General features: G+C 46.9%; 1 protein-coding gene across 6 annotated transcripts in view; it reads right to left on the bottom strand.

The window, feature by feature from the left end:
* Nucleotides 1-8,212: 8,212 nt before the first annotated feature.
* The window catches only part of TNRC6A (trinucleotide repeat containing adaptor 6A), a 213,661-nt gene continuing 203,026 nt past the window's right edge, over nucleotides 8,213-18,847 (bottom strand). For all 6 annotated transcript variants that reach the window (XM_058440833.1, XM_058440835.1, XM_058440834.1 and 3 more), the window contains 6 exons: nucleotides 17,540-17,680; nucleotides 15,718-15,825; nucleotides 14,076-14,297; nucleotides 12,289-12,359; nucleotides 11,432-11,571; nucleotides 8,213-11,010 (listed from right to left, as the gene is read on the bottom strand). In XM_058440833.1, the coding sequence (XP_058296816.1) occupies nucleotides 10,635-11,010; nucleotides 11,432-11,571; nucleotides 12,289-12,359; nucleotides 14,076-14,297; nucleotides 15,718-15,825; nucleotides 17,540-17,680 (1,058 nt within the window). In that variant the 3' untranslated portion in view covers nucleotides 8,213-10,634. The remainder of the gene's footprint in view (nucleotides 11,011-11,431; nucleotides 11,572-12,288; nucleotides 12,360-14,075; nucleotides 14,298-15,717; nucleotides 15,826-17,539; nucleotides 17,681-18,847) is intronic.

Here is an 18,847-nt window from a genome sequence, read left to right as displayed (position 1 = left end):
GACCTGGCGTCTGCCTCTACCCCAAAGATGATCTCCACTGTCACAGATCCATGCATGGCCTTCCCCACAGATTTCTTGACAGGCAGCATTTCAGACTGTGGCTTTCTCCTTCCCTGAAATTTCCCCTCTCCCCAGATCTGAGACTCCACTTTCTCATGTTGTCCATGCCCAACCCTCACCTCATCAATGCCTCTTTGAATCTTTGACTCTTTCTGCTCAGATCTCGTCTTCTTTCTTCTTCTCAAATGATATTTCCTGAGCCCTCGTTCTACATGCTTACCCATTTCCATGCCTCAGCCATCACCTGTGATTTACAAACCCCAAATTGATATCTCTATTATTGGTTTCTTCCTTAAACATGCATCTCTCTAACCATCCATTTATCCATCCATCCGTCAATCCATGCATCCATTCATCTATGCATCCGTCCAACCATGCAGCCATCCATCCATCCATCCATCCATCCATCCATCCATCCATGCATCCAATCCATCCATCCATCCATCCATCCATCCATCCATCCATCCATGCATCTGTCCATCCAACTGTCCATCCATCCATCCATCCGTCTGTCCATCTGTCCATCCATCTGTTCATCTGTCTGTCCATCCATGCATCTGCATGTCATCCATGCATCCAACAAATATTTTCAGAGTACATTCTATGTGCTCTGAGCTAGGTGCTAAGGATATGGTGGTGAAAAAATATAGTGTCCTCACCACTTAAACGCAGCTGCCAACTGGACAGCTCCACTGGGCTGTTTCCCAGCTCCTTGACACATCATATTGCACACCCACCCGCCACTCCCTGCACCAGGAAACCCACTCTTATCCTCCAGGGTCCTCTCCCTTGGCTAGTAGTGGTTCACCAAGATAGAAACGTGAGATTGTCCTAGACTCCTCTCCTTCACTCTCTACAGACCCCAGCATCCATCTCATTGGCCCTTCATGCATTTAGCTCTTCCTCGTATCTCTATGCTACAGCCCTGATGCCGGCTTTTATAAATTCTTGCCTCAACTTCCAAATTAGTTTCCCAGCTAGTCTCAAGGTCCAGACCCTTCCAGTTCCTGCTCCACACCCTCCTAGAGGGGATGGTTAATGTTCACTCTTCAAGCATGTCCTCCACCTTGGATCCCTTTTCTACCCTTCCTGACTGTGCTCGGTGCCCCATGAAGCTGATTGCTATGGGTTTCAGGTGATATCACCTGGTTCTCCTTGCTTCCTGGCATCCAGTTGGGTTTGACCAATAAGAGGTTCAAGGAGGCTGGGCGTGGTGGCTCATGCCTGTAATCTCAGCACTTTGGGAGGCTGAGGTGGGAGGATCACTTGAGCCTGGGAGGTTGAGGCTGCAGTGAGCTGAGATTGCACCACTGCACTCCAGCTTAGGTGACAGAGTGAGACCCTGTTTCAAAACAAAACAAACAAACAAAAAAAGACACCTCTTGATAGCTGTTTATATAGATCTATCTCATTGTCTTAGTGGCTAAACATTCCGGCTTCTGGATGAAGTATAGTTTATTTAGCTGTTCCCTTCTTAAACCCAGCACTACTAGTTGTTCCCCAATATCCAGTCTCTCCTTCTTCCCCAATAGCAGAAGTGTCACATCTAAGCTGGGGACAAGACATTCAGAATAAAGACTACGAGTTGCAGCCTCCCTGCTCATGTGATTTTCTGCCCAATGGGATGTGAGCATAGCTGGGGGTCATGCCCTTAGTGGGGAGGAGCATGCTCTCCCCATCCGTCTGTCTCTTTCCCCACTGGCTGGGATGTGACTGTGGAAGTGAGATATCTGTGCCTATGCAGATGAAGACAGTGTTGCAAGGATGGAAGGCGTCTTGGGGCCTTAAGTAGAGCGAGGATACTAGCCCTGGACTCCTTACAGCCAGACAGTCCATAATAACAGGTTGGTCTAACTACAAAGACCACATTAACCAATAACCAGTAGCAACTCCCAAGGGCGAAGAAAAGCACGTGAAAAGAGCTCGTCCTCTGTCATGCTCCCTGACCTCGGACACTCACAACTTCTGCCGTTTCTGCACATTGCCTCAACTGTTATTTACCTAACAGCTTCTTTCAATTTAGCTCACCTGTAAAATACAACAGAAATGTATTTATTTAAAAGGAAAACTAGCTGGGCATGATAGCTCATGTCTAATCCCAGCACTTTGGGAGGCCAAGGTGGAAGGATCGCTTGAGCCCAGGAGTTCGAGAGCAGCCTGGGAAACATAGTGATATCTCATTTCTACAAGGAAAAAAAAAATTAGCTGGGCATGGTGGTGTGCGCCTGTGGTCCCAGCTACTCAGGAGGCTGAGGTGACAGGACCTCTTGAGCCCAGGAGGCCAAAGCTACAGTGAGCCATAATCGTGCCACTGCACTCTAGCCTGGGGGACAGAGTAAGACCCTGTCTCTAAACAAACAAACAAATAAAAGGAAAACTTGGCTGGGCATGGTGGCTCATGCCTGTAATCCGAACACTTTGGGAGGCCAAGGCAAGTGGATCACGAGGTCAGGAGTTCAGCCTGGCCAAGATGGTGAAACCCTGTCTCTACTAAAAATACAAAAATTAGCTGGGCACTGCGGCAGGCACCTGTAATCCCAGCTACTCAGGAGGCTGGGACAGGAGAGTTGCTTGAACCCTGGGGGCGGAGGTTACAGTGAGCCGAGATCACACCATCGCACTCCAGCCTTGGCGACAGAGAAGACTCCATCTCAAAAAAAAAAAAAAAAAAAGAAAAGAAAAAGAAACCTTAACAGACCATTGTTTGCCATATCCAACAGGGGGCGATGAAAAACCGAATAAAACCAAACAATGTTATTAAATCAAAAATTAAAAACAAAATGAAATACAGGTAACCTGAAAAATAAGTTCCCAAGGAGAAGAATGGGCCCTTTGTTGCTTATGCAATAACGACCTGTAGTCACTGCTAGTACCCATAACTTTTAACTTTATGCCTGAAAAGTCTCATTTTAATCACTTAAGATTTAATCACGTGGCTGGGCGCGGTGGCTCACGCTTGTAATCCCAGCACTTTGGGAGGCCGAGGCGGGCGGATCACGAGGTCAGGAGATTGAGGCCATCCTGGCTAACATGGTGAAACCCCGTCTCTACTAAAAAATACACAAAAATTAGCCGGGCGTGGTGGCGGTCGCCTGTAGTCCCAGCTACTCGGGTGGCTGAGGCAGGAGAATGGCGTGAATCTGGGAGGCGGAGCTTGCAGTGAGCCGAGATTGTGCCACTGCACTCCAGCCTGGGCGACAGAGCGAGACTCTGTCTCAAAAAAAAAAAAAAAAAAAAGATTTAATCACGTGATCTCATTCTCATCACAGTGACTCTAGAAAATGCAATGATGGCAAGGGCCTTGGGTTCTGGTGCCACAGCAGAACTGAGGGGAAGCCCCCTGTAACCTGCACCTCAGGCCTCCCGGGATCAATGGCACTGGGGACTGGAAGCCCCGGCCCCAGCAAAGCTCACCACAGCATGGGGTCCTAAAGGGTCTTGGGGTCACTTGCTGAGATGATTTTTTAACTTTTTGTTGTCAACTTATTTACTCCTTTGCCAATATTTAAATAGGTAGGCATTCATAAAACAGCAAAAATAAAATAAAATAAAATAATAAAAAAAAAGAAATCCTCTAAAACGGCCAAAGAATCTAAAACTTTACTTTTTAGAAACCTGGAAACCAGGAGCTCTGGCATTTGTGGAATAGTAGCACTAAAAATATCTACGATAGGCCGGGCTCAGTGGCTCATGCCTGTAATCCCAGCACTTTGGGAGATTGAGGTGGGCAGATCACCTGAGGTCAGGAGTTTGGGACCAGCCTGGCCAACATGGTGAAACCCCGTCTCTACTAAAAATACAAAAATTAGCTGGGTGTGGTGGCACACGCTTGTAATCCCAGCTACTCGGGAGGCTGAGGCAGGAGAATCGCTTGAACCGGGGAGGCGGAGGTTGCAGTGAGCCGAGATCAAGCCACTGTACTCCAGCCTGGGCGACAGAGTGAGACTCTGTCTCAAAAAAAAAAAAAAAACAACAAAAAACTCCTATATCAAAAATATCGTTTGGAGATCATTACTACATAAGAGCTTTGTTCACAGTGTTGGGATAACTGTAGATTCATTCACATGTGGTTATAACAAACAATACAGAGATGTCCTGTACTCTCAACCCAGTTCCCCTCAATAGTCACATCTTGAAAAACTATCATAGTACAATATCACAACCAGGAGACTGACAGTCATCCAATTCACTGACTGCATTCAGATGTCCTAGGTTTTACTTGTATTCATTGTGTGTGTGTGTGTGCGCGCACACGTGTGCATGTGTGCATTTAGACATAAAGCAGGAAAACAAAGTGATAGCAAATTGTAACGTGCTATAAAAAAGTAAAGGTTTTAAAACATGCTGGGGCCCTATTAAATCAGACTGTCTGGGGCGGGGCCTGAGCTTTGGGATATTTCCAAGTGGTTTTAACAGGCAGCCAGGCCTGGGTAGCATGGCCTTAGCCTTGGAGCCCTGCCCTCATTCCTTCTCTGGGGGCCTCACTCTATTGCCCAGGCTGGTCTCTAACTCCCGGGCTCAAGCGATTCTCCTCTCAGTCTCCCAAAGTGCTGGATTACAGCCAAGGGCCACCGCACCTGACCCAGTGGTCACCTTTCACTGTCCCCCTTGCCCACTCTGTCTCAGACACCCTGGGCTCCGGGCTGTTACCTGAATTGTCCTTTCCCCAAGCTGGGCTGCTGCTTCCCACCTTTCAGGTGTCTGCTTGGACGCCACCTCCTCAGGAGTATTTTACGCCAATGCTCAGGCCATCTTCAGTGGGTTCTGAGCAGGGGTGACCAGGGATTGCCAGTGTGCTGTGGGGTCCCACTGCCCCATCCATCTCCCAGCCTCTTGTCTTCACAGCAGTTCTCTGTAGACATGGGGGCAGTGGTTGAGGGGTGCTTTCCATAGAATATGGAGCCAAAGCCTTAAAGCAAGAGCCTCCCCCACCCCCGAACCTCCCAAGGCCCGGGCTCAGCACTCCTGGGGGAGGGAGGGGTCTGTCGGGTACAGGAGAGGATTGATTAGATAAGGCAGAATCGCAAATGCATAGAGCTCTCCCTCTGCAGTGTCAGTGTCCCTGGAACACATCTGACCCCATCAGGCAGGAAGTCTCCACATGGTGAGAGCACGACTTTAACCTCTCCTGAACCCTTTCTAACCTCTCTTCTCACCTTTGATAAGTAAATCTACCCAGAATGGAATATATTTTGTTTTTATTTCTTGTATAGCTTTTATATATGGACACTGATTTTCAATATAAGGTAATGATATCAACTTTCCATTATAAAGAAATTGGAGAAGTTGATTAAACAACTTTTTTAAAAATTTATTTTTGATCTGAGCGTCTCAGGTTAAACATGTTGCCCAGGTTGGTGTCAGACACCTGGGCTCAAGCAATCCTCCTGCTTCAGCCTCAGGGATTATAGGCTCGTGCCTCTATGCCCAGCAGAAGCTGATTTTGTGACTATGAAATCGGTAGAAACCCAGGCGGTTCAGGGATGCAGCAACATTATAACAAAGTTTATGTACTGGATTCAGGTCTGCAGATTAGGTCCTGACATCACTTGGTTGGAACTGCAGACTGCTGTCCTGCTCTCCCTGCAGACTGGAGCGACCTGGAGTCAACTGTTAGCCAGGACAGGGGTCTCCGTGGGCTTTGACAGGGCCCTTGAATTCAAGGCTGGGTCAGCCAGTGGGAGTCACTCTCTTGCCCCTTTGCCAGGGCTCAGCCAATAGGACTCCCTGCCACCTGTCATCTGTCAGCACAGCTCTAAGGAACCTCTTCAGCCCTGCTTCTTAGAGTGGTACTGGGTCCTAACTGCACCCTGCTGTGGGGTGGTTCACCTTCTGGAAGCATCAGACTTTTTGAAGAAAAGCAATTTAAGTGGCTATTTGAAGCAGTATTTTTAGATGAAAAGTTGTGGAGCAGAATGCAACATTCACATGCAGCTTCACCTAAAATCCTAAGCTTTAAACTCTGCCCCTGGATCCCAGGGGGGTCTGCATGCTGTGTCCTCTAGCTTTGGGGGTATGTTGGTGGACAACTGGAGACACTGTCCACCAGTGCAAATGGTGCTGTGGTTTTCTGTTCCTAGGGCCAGGCTGGAAAGCTCTGAAAATAACACTGCATAAAGTACTTGGCAAGGGCGGGCACGGTGGCTCACACCTATAATCCCGACACTTCAGGAGGCCGAGGCAGGCAGATCACTTGAGCCCAGGAGTTCGAGACCAGCCTGGGAGACATGGTGAAACCCCATCTCTACTAACAACAACAACAACTTAGCTGAGCGTGGTTGCTCACGTCTGTAATCCCAGCACGCTGGGAGGCTAAGGCAGGCCGATCACTTGAGTCCAGCAGTTCGAGACCAGCCTGGGCAACACGATGAAACCCCATCTCTAATAACGAAAAACAAAAACAACAACAAAAACTTAGCTGGGCATGGTGGCTCATGCCTGTAATCCCAGCACTTTGGGAGGCTGAGGCAGGCAGATCACTTGAGCCCAGCAGTTTGAGACCAACCTGGGCAACATGGTGAAACCGTCTCTACAAAAAATAGCTGGGCGTGGTGGTGCACGCCTGTAGTTCCAGCTACTTGGGAGGCTAAGGCAGATCACTTGAGCCTGGGAGGTTGAGGCTGCAGTCAGCTGAGATTGAGCCACGCACTCCAGCCTGGGCGACAGAGTGACACTGTCTTAAAACAGAACAAAACTTTTTTAAAAAGCACCTGGCATGTAGAGAACCCTTAATACACCAATGCCGTTACTCTGCCTCCCGTTGGACCATGTAAATACCTATTCAGGCAAAGTTCCACCAGGGCTGAAGGCCTGGTCTCTGTCAAGGTCCATGTGGGTTCCAGTTCTGGCTCTTGTTCCGAGACACCCCTCTGCACATTTGAAATCAAAGGATCAGCAGGAAAAGATCTGAACTTTGGAAAAGAGGAAAAGCCAATTAAGTCAATGCATGGAAATGATGCCTTAGCCAAAAGTTAAGACGGTTTGCTCAGTGCAACATCAATTTGTCATCCCCCCAACTTTTTGAGATTGGGTCTCCCTCTATTGCCCAGGCTAGCCTCGAACTCCTGAGCCCAAGTGATCCTCCTGCCTCAGCCTCCCAAAGTGCTAGGATGACAGGCATGAGGCCACCATGCCTAGCCGTCTCTCAGTCTTGATGCAAATACTCCTCTTCATCTCAGTCCCTACCTTCATGCCTTTCAACCTGAATTTGATCCTCTGGGTCAAGGACTCCACTTTGACCTTAAGGTCATTCCCTGGTTCATCCACCTGCACAAGCCAACAGTGTAGCACTACCACAATCTCCTGTCCTCAGGTGTCAATAGGTGACAGCTCAGCTATTATTCCTTGCAATATTTATTCAGCCACTATCATCGATCTGAGAAGGTGGATTACAAAGACGAGTGAGAGCCTATTCAGCATGTGGTGGCCTAGCACAGTTCCTTGAAATGACAGAAGGAGCTAATTACTCTTGACTGGGGAAGGAAGTCCAGGGCAAGCTGCCCTCCAGTCTTTGAGGGTGGAAAGCATAGCACCGCAGAGAAGCTGAGGTTCATTAGAGCTGGGAACACACCCAGGGGAGCAGAGCAAGGAAGGATATTTGAAAATGTGTAAATGCCTGTGAGGCCATGCGCAGTGGTTCATGCCTGTAATCCCAGCACTTTGGGAGGCTGAGATGGGCAGATCGCTTGAGCTTAGGAGTTTGAGACCTGCCTGAGCAACATGGTGAAACCCTGTTTCTATTAAAAATACAAAACTTAGCCGGATTCGGTGGTAGGTGCCTGTAATCCCAGCTACTTGAGAGGCCGAGGGACGAGAATCGTTTGAGCCTGGGAGGCAGAGATGACAGTGAACTGAGATCCAGAGTGAAACCCTGTCGAAAGAAAAAAAAAAGAAAGAAAAAGAAGACAGAAAAAAAAGGAAGAAAGAGAAAAGAAAGAAGGATAAAACGTGTTAAGTGCCTGTGTTAAAAAGTTTACCCTGACTCTTGGTGGCTCTGAGTGACTAGAAAGCCCTGAGCCAGGGTCCCAGCATGGTCAGCTGCAGACAAAGGGAAGCATCCAGGCACTGGCAGTCGGGATTAAGACCAAGAAGTAAGGGTGGCTTAGGGAATAGAGCTGTATTTATTTAAGGACTAGGCAAAGATCCAAACCACTTTAAAAAATTTTAAATCAAACACTTTATTTCCACATAACAAGCGCAAAAAACTCCCAAACACTTTAACAATACAATTAACGCAGTTATGAATTATATACTACTCAAAGCCCCAAGGTCAGAAGGTCAATCAGCTTAACGCTCCAAACATTTCCAGACATGGTTTTTCAAAGCTACCTTTGGTTTTTGGAAAAACCAGTATGGAAGTCAATATACACTGAACGCACTGAATAACATTTGCTTATAGTAAGGTGTCCGACAACATTAGCTTACACCTGGCAAGTTGGAGCATGATCTGAAGTCATACACTGAAATCCATACACAGGTTTCGCCCCGAGCTCCTGCAGGGAGAAGCGAGGGCGGTGAAGGGGGAAGAAAAGGCCAGTCCGGGTGTGGCGTTTCTCGCTTTGTAACAGAGGTATGAGAGTTTAACACTAGTACACTGTCAAGTCATTAAGCTTCATGTTCCACATGGTTTCTTGCTGAGGCTTGAGATGGGCACAAATGGTGGGGAAGATGAAGTCACAGAAGAGTTTTGAGCAACAAGATCCCAAAGATGCTCAGAGAGGGTGGGAAGGAGCAAGCTACAGTTTCCCATTGTTCTCACATTATTTCAGGGTGAAATTGTGATGAGTTCAGATAAAATGTTCAAATATTTGCTTAAATTTTTATCGGTTGCTCTATGAGAACCCTCATACGTAGCAACTTTGAAACTTTCATTATAAAAAAGAGCCTACAAATAAATTCACAAAAAGGAGACAATTAATGTTGAGCAGCCAAAAAGTCATGGTTTATTATATCTGAAGAAATTTCATAATTCAAACACAACCAAACTGTACATTTTACAATCACATTCTATTTGTAAACAGTTAAAAGCCACTGACTTCTTTTGCATCTTAGGACACAAACAGTTAGAATCAAGGCAATGATATGATGGCAAATTCTGTACTGTTAAAATTTTTACCCTTGTTTAGTCTCTCTTCTTTGACTAAGCAAGCATTATAATACCATTTGTGGGCAAAAAAAGGGGGAAGGAAAGAAAGTTTAAAATGGTGTAACTCGTTAGTTTGCAACAACATTTAAAATTTTCTTTATACAACAAACAACTCTGTAAGCCCAATACCTTGGTTACAGTATGCATAGTTACTGATTTCGGCTTTAAGGTACAACAGTTAAACATTAACACAGTCACAAGAGAGCAGAAACATATGGAGCCACTTGATGGGATTACAAAAAATTATTACCTATTGATTATTAGCAAACCATCATCACTCACTAATAAAAAGACAGCATCTGAAAGCAGAATGTCAAACTCCAGCTTTAAGCGTTTTTTTGTTTTTTCTTTTTTTTTTGGCAGAGAAAATTCTTTAACAGAGCAATATGTAGTATCAGTGCTAAAAGTTGGGGTTTTTCTTTTTTTCCTATAAGAAACTACAAGGATTTTTTTTTTTTTTTTTTTTTTTTAAACTGGGGAACTGGTTTTCCTGAGAACCATGCTCTTTGATTTGGGACAGGAATAGAAAAACAAAAGAACATGGCCAAATGCTGCTCCTTTTTCCCAGAGATAGAAAGCATCTTTTAAATCATCCTCCATTTTTTTTGTCTTTTACATTTTTTTTAAATGATGGAAGAGTAAACATTTTTTTTCTCAAAAAACAAACAAAAAAATCTGTAAACAAGAAGGTTCAACGTGAGAACCTCCAAAACAAAATGGAAAGCCTATTCAAAGTGCAGGGCCCGTCCTGGGTGGCAGGTGGGCTGCAAGTCACAGCTGTGGCCACAGTTTTTCAAACTGCAGAGCGAAATTCTTTAGTTTTACAACATGAAAAAACTGGTGCAACACTTTCATTAATAATCCTAAGTCAGCATCCTAACTTGATCTTTTAAACTCCACGATACCACAATAAGGTAGGCAACATCAAGGCATAGTAGAGAGCGCACGCCTCCTAAGAACACCCTTGAGTAAACATTGACACTGGGACAGCTGCCCCCCATACTGCCGATGAGACGGAGAGAACATCATTCAGTGCAAAGGGAAAAGCTCATACGTTATCAGCCCAAAAAATGGTTTTGCAAGAGAGAAAAAAAAGGGTGGGGGGGGGGGGGGGGGGGGAGGAATAGAAGGAAAAAAAAAAGAATCCAAAGGCTAAACATGATGAATAGACACAAGCGAGCTCATTCTCTACGGTTTAGCATGTATGGCGCTATTTGGGAGTGTAAATAGAGTAGATACCTTTTCACATTATAATATTGGCCTGCATGATTCAAGTATTCAAACTGATATGTTTTGGGGAAAACAAAGTGGAAAATGTGCAGAGAATAGCTGTTCCCACAGGCGGCCCCTGGCTGCAGGCGGCGAGCCCCACTTAGTGCTCCTTTCCCTCGCGTCTGAGGTCCCGGTCGGTGAGTCTGCATCTACACTGTTACATGGACTCTCCACCCCCACCCAGGTGGTCAACAGAAAGAAAAGCGTTAATGGGAGATGGGCTGCTAATTCCTCGGGGGTCGCTGCTGCTTGGAGGACCCCACAGGCTTGTGGAATAATGCGGGGTCCCCCAGAGTGAAGTGCCGTGAAGGTCTCCACAGTTAGTTCCCGACAGCCCAGCACCATTCCAGTGATTGAGATCGGTCCGGCTGGAGAATGAGTGGGAACAGTCGAGGGAGCCCAGCCGGCTCTGGCTGGACCCGAGAGACTGCCAGCCGGGAGAAGGGGTCAGAGACTGGCTTTGTGCAAAGAAACGACTGATCTCCTCTTCACTGGCAAACTCAGCAAGAATAGTAGTGTTCCCCAGTACACACCTAGAGGAGAGAGGCACCGCGGACACATGAGGACAGCACGCCAGGAGGGCTTCATTCACTCACAAGTGAGGGTGCAACTTGTCTCTGCTAGAAAAGCCACAGAAGGCACAGAGGGAGAGACCACACCACATAACCTGCGTGCCCTCCCTTCACCCGAGCCTGCACCCACAGCTCTCCAGGGCCTGGTGCCTTGCCCAGAGCGAACTTCCTCTGTCTCCCATGGGCAATGTAAGGGACTTTGTAGGGCCATCTGACCAGGTCTGATTCCCCACTTAGGAATGCCGACCTTGGAATCAGGGCACTACTGCAGCCAGCAGGAGCCACCCACGCAGGACCCCGTGCACTGCCTCGGGTCAGGCTGTGCTCTCACACAACTCCTTCCCCTCGATTCTTCCAACTGGGAGCCCAACAGCCAACTTACATGTGCAGAGACTTTTGTGCCTTCACTACCTCTTCTTTTGAACTGTAGCGGACCAGAGCATTTCCGTGAGGGAGGTTCAGGTGGAATGTGATCAGCGGGCCGTGCTGCATGCACAGAGTGCGCAGAGTTGAGCCATCGATCTAGGAAACAGTGTGGAAACTGCCAGTGAGAGGCGTCACCGCGGGCCCTCCAGGAGGCCGTTTCAGGCTGCACCGCTGCCCCTCCTCTCTTTCTTGAGGCTCTGTGCTCCTGGCACCACTCTTCACTGACACTCTGACGTTGCTCTGATGGAGTGCAGAGCCGCCTTCCCCACCTCCACTGCTCCCGGAGCCATACTGCTCCAGCCTCTAGACTCCTGGACACTCCCCAGATCCCCACTGTGGCTCCATGTCTTCTCTCTTCCCTGCCCTGAGGACAGCATCCATCAAGGTTCTGTTCCCTGGGGGAGGAGGGAGGTGGGAGCTCAACACCCAGCTTCCAGAGGAGGGGGCGGGCCAGGGGCTAAGAAAAAGCTCTCACCTCGGGGGCAGACCATGGTTTCTCCACGTGCCAACAAGGACCACCTGTGTCAAATTCATCTGCAGGCCCTCATACAAATGCAGAGTCCCAGCTCCTAGCCCAGATCTACTGACTCAATCTCTGGGTGAGGCCTGGGAATCTGCATTTTTGGTTGGTTCCCAGGCACATTACAGCGTGAACCACCAGATTCGACCACAGCCTGCCTGAGGTCTACAGACCACTCCTCTGCTGTTTCCTCTGCTCGGCCTCACTACCACCTTGTCTCACACCCAGACCTGAACCTCTGTTCCCATGCTCCCTGGCGTAGCCACATAAACCAGCATATCTGGTATCCTTACCTGAGGTGTAAGGTTTTTTAGAACAAGCCAATTTGTTATTCTCCCTGAGCTGCTCTCACCCCAGCTGGAACCTAAACAAGGAAAAGAAGAACAAGTCAGTTTTCCAGGACTGAAACAGTCCAACTACAGTTACTCAGCAGATCACCTGGCCTCTTGGCTTCCTTCACTTCCTTGCACTTCTACATGGGAGGCTTTCTCCCTAGGCCCAGAATCTGAGCTTGCCCTAGCCATGGCCAAGCATTAACTCCTATGGCAGGGGGCTCTGCCTCTGGGGACAGTGAGCTCAGAATGGCTCCCAGTTCACCACACAGGAGGGCAGTGAGCCACAAAAGGCTGCATCTTTTTGAGATCTTCTCATTGATAGGAGCTAAAATCATCTCAAACAGTACCATCTGGGGAAGACTTCAGTAATGTCTGATCACTCTGCGTGTGTGTCCTTCAGGGCATGAAGCTTTAAGGGGATTCCAGAGCTTGCGATCGCACAGACACTCCTTGTTTTCACTGGGGTTGCTGCAGGGGCTCCCCATCTGGCCTTCCTGCTGGACCCCTGTGGCATCCACTCTTCCCCTGGGAGTACAGCCCTCATCACTGACCCCACCTACAACCCAAGGCACCTCACAAACACTTCAGGTGCTGGGGAAGACCGTTCCATGACACAGCTCAGGCCTATCCACCTCTCACAGAATCCTCCCCACTCCCTGCAATCCTCTCATTACTCCAACGGGAGCCTTTGTGCTTTCTCAGGTGTCTGGGCCTTGGCAGAGGCTGCCTCTCAGTTCGCTTGGCTTACTACTATAGGTTTCCTGATTCCACTCAACTGCACCAAGCCTCCCTGGGGTGGGCTCCTGGGCCACTTTCACTAGCGCCCCTCGCTGTGTACTGCCAGTCTCTTAGCTGGCATCCAGACAGATGTCTGTGGCCTCCAAAAACCACTCACACCAAACCAAAAACCACTCACACCACACCAATTATGTTAACTTGCATTCAGTAGCTTGGCACGTACTTTAGTGTTCTTTTCCTATAATTAACCCGCACCCAAAGGAAAAGCTGCAAGTTTTCCTACAGCCAATCACCCGTCTAAATATCAGAAATTACACATTTAATCAGAAAATATTAATGAGGTTTTATTACTCATTTTCAGCTTGAAGATGGGAATGTTTGGTAGTTTGCAGGCAAGGTAGAGTGAAGGGTAAGACTGTATTTATTGGGGAAACTGCTAGGCTCATCTGGGGCTGTGTGTGTATATGTATGGTGTGGAGATGGCACAGGCAGGAAATGATGCCAGTACAAATCCAATGTTAGTCATTATAGAATGAGGAGAGGCAGAGGAACCAGTTTGCCGGGGCCTTCTGGCTTATGCCTGTTGGCTGTGTATGATTAATCAACAGCACTCTCTTTCACTCTCAAATGTCCCTGTTTAATACAGGCCAAGCTAACCCCCCTAGTCTTCAAGGCTCAGATGGCCTGCTCCCATGTTCCCCAGACTTGCCCAATACTGGCTTCTGCTCCATGTGATGTGGTTTAAGCCTGCCACGAGCAGGAAGTTCCTACACATTTTAAGATGTGGTCTTGAGGAACTTCTGAGACAATGGAGCTTCCTAATGCATTAATGTTACTGCGGCCTGTTGTGTGTCTTTGGGTGGATCATTTGTTTACTGAAGTTCTCATTCCCCCTGATGGAGGTGAGGCAATAGTTTACTGTTCAGGTCTCTGTTAAACTTGACTGTTGGTACTGGTTAGCGTTTCGCAAATAAACCACAGAAAACCACCTTATGACTTCATCTTACCTGGGGTATATCTGGCGTCAGAATTTCCCCATCCTCCACCTATACGAAGGGGAGAATTATCCCACGTAGACAAGGGTGGCTTCTGACCAGTCAGTCCCGGAGGTGGGCGGGATGGAGCAGTGATGTTTTTAGGTGGCAAAGGGACCTTCCACAGCTCATGAGCCAGAGAGGTGTTTGTAACTGAACCAGGAGACCATGTCAATTTGGAATCACTATTTCTGGCTACTCAAAGGGGGATAAAAAATGGAGAGGGGAGGAATAATGTTTAAGAAAGGAGGAAATTTAAATAATGACATCCATTCTCCCACAAAAAGCAAATCTAACAAACAAAAGAAACTGTTAAAACCCCAAATCAACTAAACTGCCAAAAAAGAAAATCAGCCCAAAGGAAACTGCTTTCCATCCCTCCAAATACTCAAGCCATTGCTCTGTTATTAACAGCTGTAAGACCTATGAAATTCTTAGGCCAGTGTCCAAAACTGTACTTGAACTGAAATGGAAAACAATCTGAATTGCTCTAAAATAGCAATTGTGAACTTCTTAATAACCATAATTGAGTCACTCAACAAAGTCAGGCCATTTAAGTGAATTTTAGAACTCTGTTTACCCAAGGAAAAAAGGACTGCAAAAGAGGCCCAACCCGGGAACTGCCAAAGGAGATCTTCACGCGGTGCCTGCCTCTCTGTGCTGAGCATTGGCTGCCAGGCACCTGGCATGTTTGTCTGTGGTCCTGACACAGTCTACTGAGGACAGAGTGGGTAAGTAATTTGCCTATGGGTCTAATGTAGAGCCAGGATTCAAAACTAAGCCCGTATGGCCAAAAAAAAAAAAAAAAAAAAAAAAGAAAAAGGGAGGGAGGAAGAAAGGAAAGGAAGGGAAGACAGAGGGAGAAAGAAGGAAAGGAAGGAAGAAAGAAAAAGACAGCAGGCCCAGTTCCTGACACACACTGCCTCGCAGCAATGGAGACATGAGTGGGTATGCAGGGATCAGGTACACAGTAAACTACATCAACTATCATGCTAAAAGCATGAGGGGACAGCAAGGAGTGGAACAATTCCTGTCTTCCACCACTATCAACTCTTTTTCTTACTTCACTTACAACGTGTGTATGCATTAGGTCAGTGCTACTTAGGGTATGGCCAGAAGACCACAACACAGTCTCTTACTAATCTGCTGCAGGATGAGTCCAGAAATTCAGAGTGCGCATGTGTAGACAGACAGCAACCTGACATTCCTGTAACCCTCAAATGTGCCATCATTTTCCTAGCAATTCAGAATTCACGTTTACCGCATTTTACAAAATTATCAGTCTATGAGGATTGGCATTGTTTTTTTTTCTTTTTAAAGATCCTCCACTGCAGATAGTCTGAGAACTAGTTTGGATTAAATTACATTTAATTACAGAGCTGCTGTGGCTCTGAGATGAGATGAGAGCTATTCAGTGAAAACTGATTTTAGTAGATAACTGCTGGGTACAGTAAGTTTAAAAAGGAGTAAGGGATGTTAAAAATAATTTCCCCGGCTCACAAACAGAAATCTCCTAATTCCCTGAGAAGACTGGACGAAAGAAGAGGGCATTAAAACAACAGCTGCGGCTCTGGCTGTGACCAACCCTCCCTTCCTGAGTGAAGGCGAGGCCCACCTGAAGTGCTTTGTGCTGTACTGCTGAGGGGAACGTTGTAGTTGGAGGCACGAATGGATGACCAGGCACTAGTTGAAGGCAGCGTGGTGTTCAAGGATGAGGATGACCCTGTGTGTGGGAAGAGTCCAATCAGCCACCAGAGCAAGGGACGTGGAGGTTTAGAAAAAGCAAAAGCTTCCAGAGAAATCAAAGCGTAACAGTATGCCACAAGAAAGGAAACAGGTCCACTCAGGGTAAGATGGTGCCCGAGACATCTTCCTTCTTGCCTTCAGAAGAGCATGCTGAGCGAGCTCGCCAATTGTCTCTGCCTTGGCTCAGCACAGGCATTTTCCCTCTGATTTTGTCCTCACTGGCTGTGAGGATGCGCTCTAGCAATGGGGTCCAGCCACCAAGACAGCACTCGGCTCTGCTTCCCAGCACTGGATCTAAAAGAAGGTTCGAGTCTTGGTGCTCCTAACTCGCCCCTGAGCTCCAGTGACTTCTTACTGGCTATCCTGCTCTCTAAGGCACCCGGTCACAGACACTACCAGTGAACAGGCCCTTCAGCCTTCTCCATTACGCAACATATTCAGGCTCCCAAACCTGGTGTGGCTTCCCATTTGTCTGCCCTTCAGTCTTCTCCATTACGTGATACATTCAGGCTCCCAAACGTGGTGTGGCTTTCCATTTTCAAAACCCCATCGACCACTACTCTAGTTGAGCTCTAGACCCGACCACCATCTGGATTACTACACCAGTTCCCGGACTTGTCTCCCAACCCAATCCACTCTGCTCACCACAGCCAGATTACCCCATCTTAAAGATTCTTCCACTCAAAGCCTTCAACGTTCTATTTCCTTTAACATCAAATTCAAACTCTACTGACTTTCAGAGCCATCGGATTCTTCCATTAACTCCCACGCCGTGAGAATTTATGCTTGGCTTAGTGTCCCCCATAGGGGGCAGAGCTGTCTGTGAAACCCAGCCATTTCACAATGCTGAGGACTCTTCTCTGCTGGTGCACAGACACTTGTTACTTCTGTAAATTACATGTCTAATGCAACATGGTGGCTGCTTCACATGTGCTTTATAAACTGTTTAAAGGTATAGATGGTATTTTAAAAAGACAGAAAATACTTTTTAATATTTAAAAAATTCATTTCATTAACACTCTTCTGGTACAAAATTATGGATGAAACACATCTAAATGCCTTGAGGTGAAAAGCAACCCCGTGGCAGGTAATAGGATTTTATCTGCTAACCAATTAAAAAGCACATCTGGACTGCAGGGATCCTTAAATTGGTCTTATTCTTACTCTCTGAAAGACAGCCTAATTTGCTCTTCCAGATGAAAGTCCTTCAATATTCAGAGTATACAAGCATATATAATAATATAACATCTTTTACAAGAAACATCCATTTTTTAAATTACCATAATCTTGTAACTCAGTATAAAGTTAGTAACAATCTTCATTTGCTGTTTTTTCATTCCTTTAATACAATTCCTGGAAAGCAAAGGTTTGCTGGTCCCTTGTGTTAGCTTATTAAATTAATATACATATTTGCCATACTAAGGGATGATAAAATCCTCATCATTTAAAAAGTAGCCAAATTAAAGAGCCACCTATAGGAACAGTGAGAATTCTGCCTGCCATTCTTCTTCTTCGTTTTCTTTCTTTTTCAAAGAGACAGGGTCCCACAACTATGTTGCCCAGACTTGCCTCAAGCTCCTGGGCTCAAGTGATCCTCCTGCCTCAGTCTCCCAGAGTAGCTGGGTACTACATGAGCCATTCTTAACCTGTGTTAAGTGTCACTCAGAAATTGATTTGCACCCCCTACATACCACTGTTCCTGTCCCTGAGGTGGTCAACTTCCCGCACAGTATTAATTGAAAGATTGTTTATGACACTGCCAGGAGTGACGTAAGGGTCAGTTTCAGGGTCAATGTTTGGATAACCTTTCCATGGCTCACCAGGACGAAATTCTGGAAATGGAAATTTAAAATTAGTTCAAAGCTTAATCATCACTTTAAAATCCATTAATAAATATCCAAAACCTTTATTCCTAAATCCTATGCAACTCTCAAATACTTCCCAATTTATACTAACACTCTAAGAGGACGGTTCAGTAATACAATTAGTATTATAGAAGCAGCCTCCCAAAGTGCTGCCATTACAGGCATAAGCCACCATGTCTGGCTGTGATTCATGTTTTTTTTGAGACGGAATCTCGTTCTGTTGCCCAGGCTGGAGTGCAGTGGCATGACCTTGGCTCACTGCGAGCTCCGCCTCCTGTGTTCACGCCACTCTCCTGCCTCAGCCTCCCAAGTAGCTGGGACTACAGGCACACACCGCCACACCCGGCTAACTTTTTTTTTGTATTTTTAGTAGAGATGGGGTTTCACCGTGTTAGCCAGGATGGTCTCGATCTCCTGAGACCTTGTTACCTGCCCGCCTCAGCCTCCCAAAGTGCTGGGATTACAGGCATGAGCCACCATACCCGCCAGATTCATGTCTATTTTTAAACAGTAACATTTAAAAGTGCTTTAAGCTTTAAGACAAATCACAAAGCTACTGCAACTCAGGCAGGAGAAAGCAGGCCATAGAAGCACTTCTGGTAACTCCTATGTATGAATGAAAATACTGCAAGTTACTCCCTGACACAACTTATGAGAAACAGTGAATTAAAGTTTTTGTTGTTGTTGTCTTGCTCTGTCGCCCAGGCTGGAGTGCAGTGGCGCAATCTCGGCTCACTGCAAGCTCCGCTTCCCAGGTTCACGCCATTCTCCTGCCTCAGCCTCTGTAGCTGGGACTACAGGCGCCCGCCACCACGCCCGGCTAATTTTTTGTAGCTTTAGTAGAGACGGGGTTTCACTGTGTTAGCCAGCATGGTCTCGATCTCCTGACCTCATGATCTGCCCGCCTTGGCCTCCCAAAGTGCTGGGATTACTGGCATGCGCCACTGCGCCCAGCCTGAAGTTTTTAATATAATTCTTCATGCTGGTCAATGGGACTCACTTCTACCTCTGCTGCTTGAGCATAAAGGCATAGGTAACAGGCTGACACACTCACTTGCCCAAGACTTCATGCTTAACTTTTCCTCTATCACTTCTGCATTCCTTCTCATCCGCACAGGTCAGTCTAAGCACGCC

Source organism: Hylobates moloch, unplaced genomic scaffold (assembly GCF_009828535.3).
Source record: "Hylobates moloch isolate HMO894 unplaced genomic scaffold, HMol_V3 SCAFFOLD_6, whole genome shotgun sequence".
NCBI classification, from domain to species: domain Eukaryota; kingdom Metazoa; phylum Chordata; class Mammalia; order Primates; family Hylobatidae; genus Hylobates; species Hylobates moloch.
The sequence above is the reverse complement of the archived record's forward strand: the minus strand, read 5'-3'. Positions and strand labels throughout refer to the sequence as shown.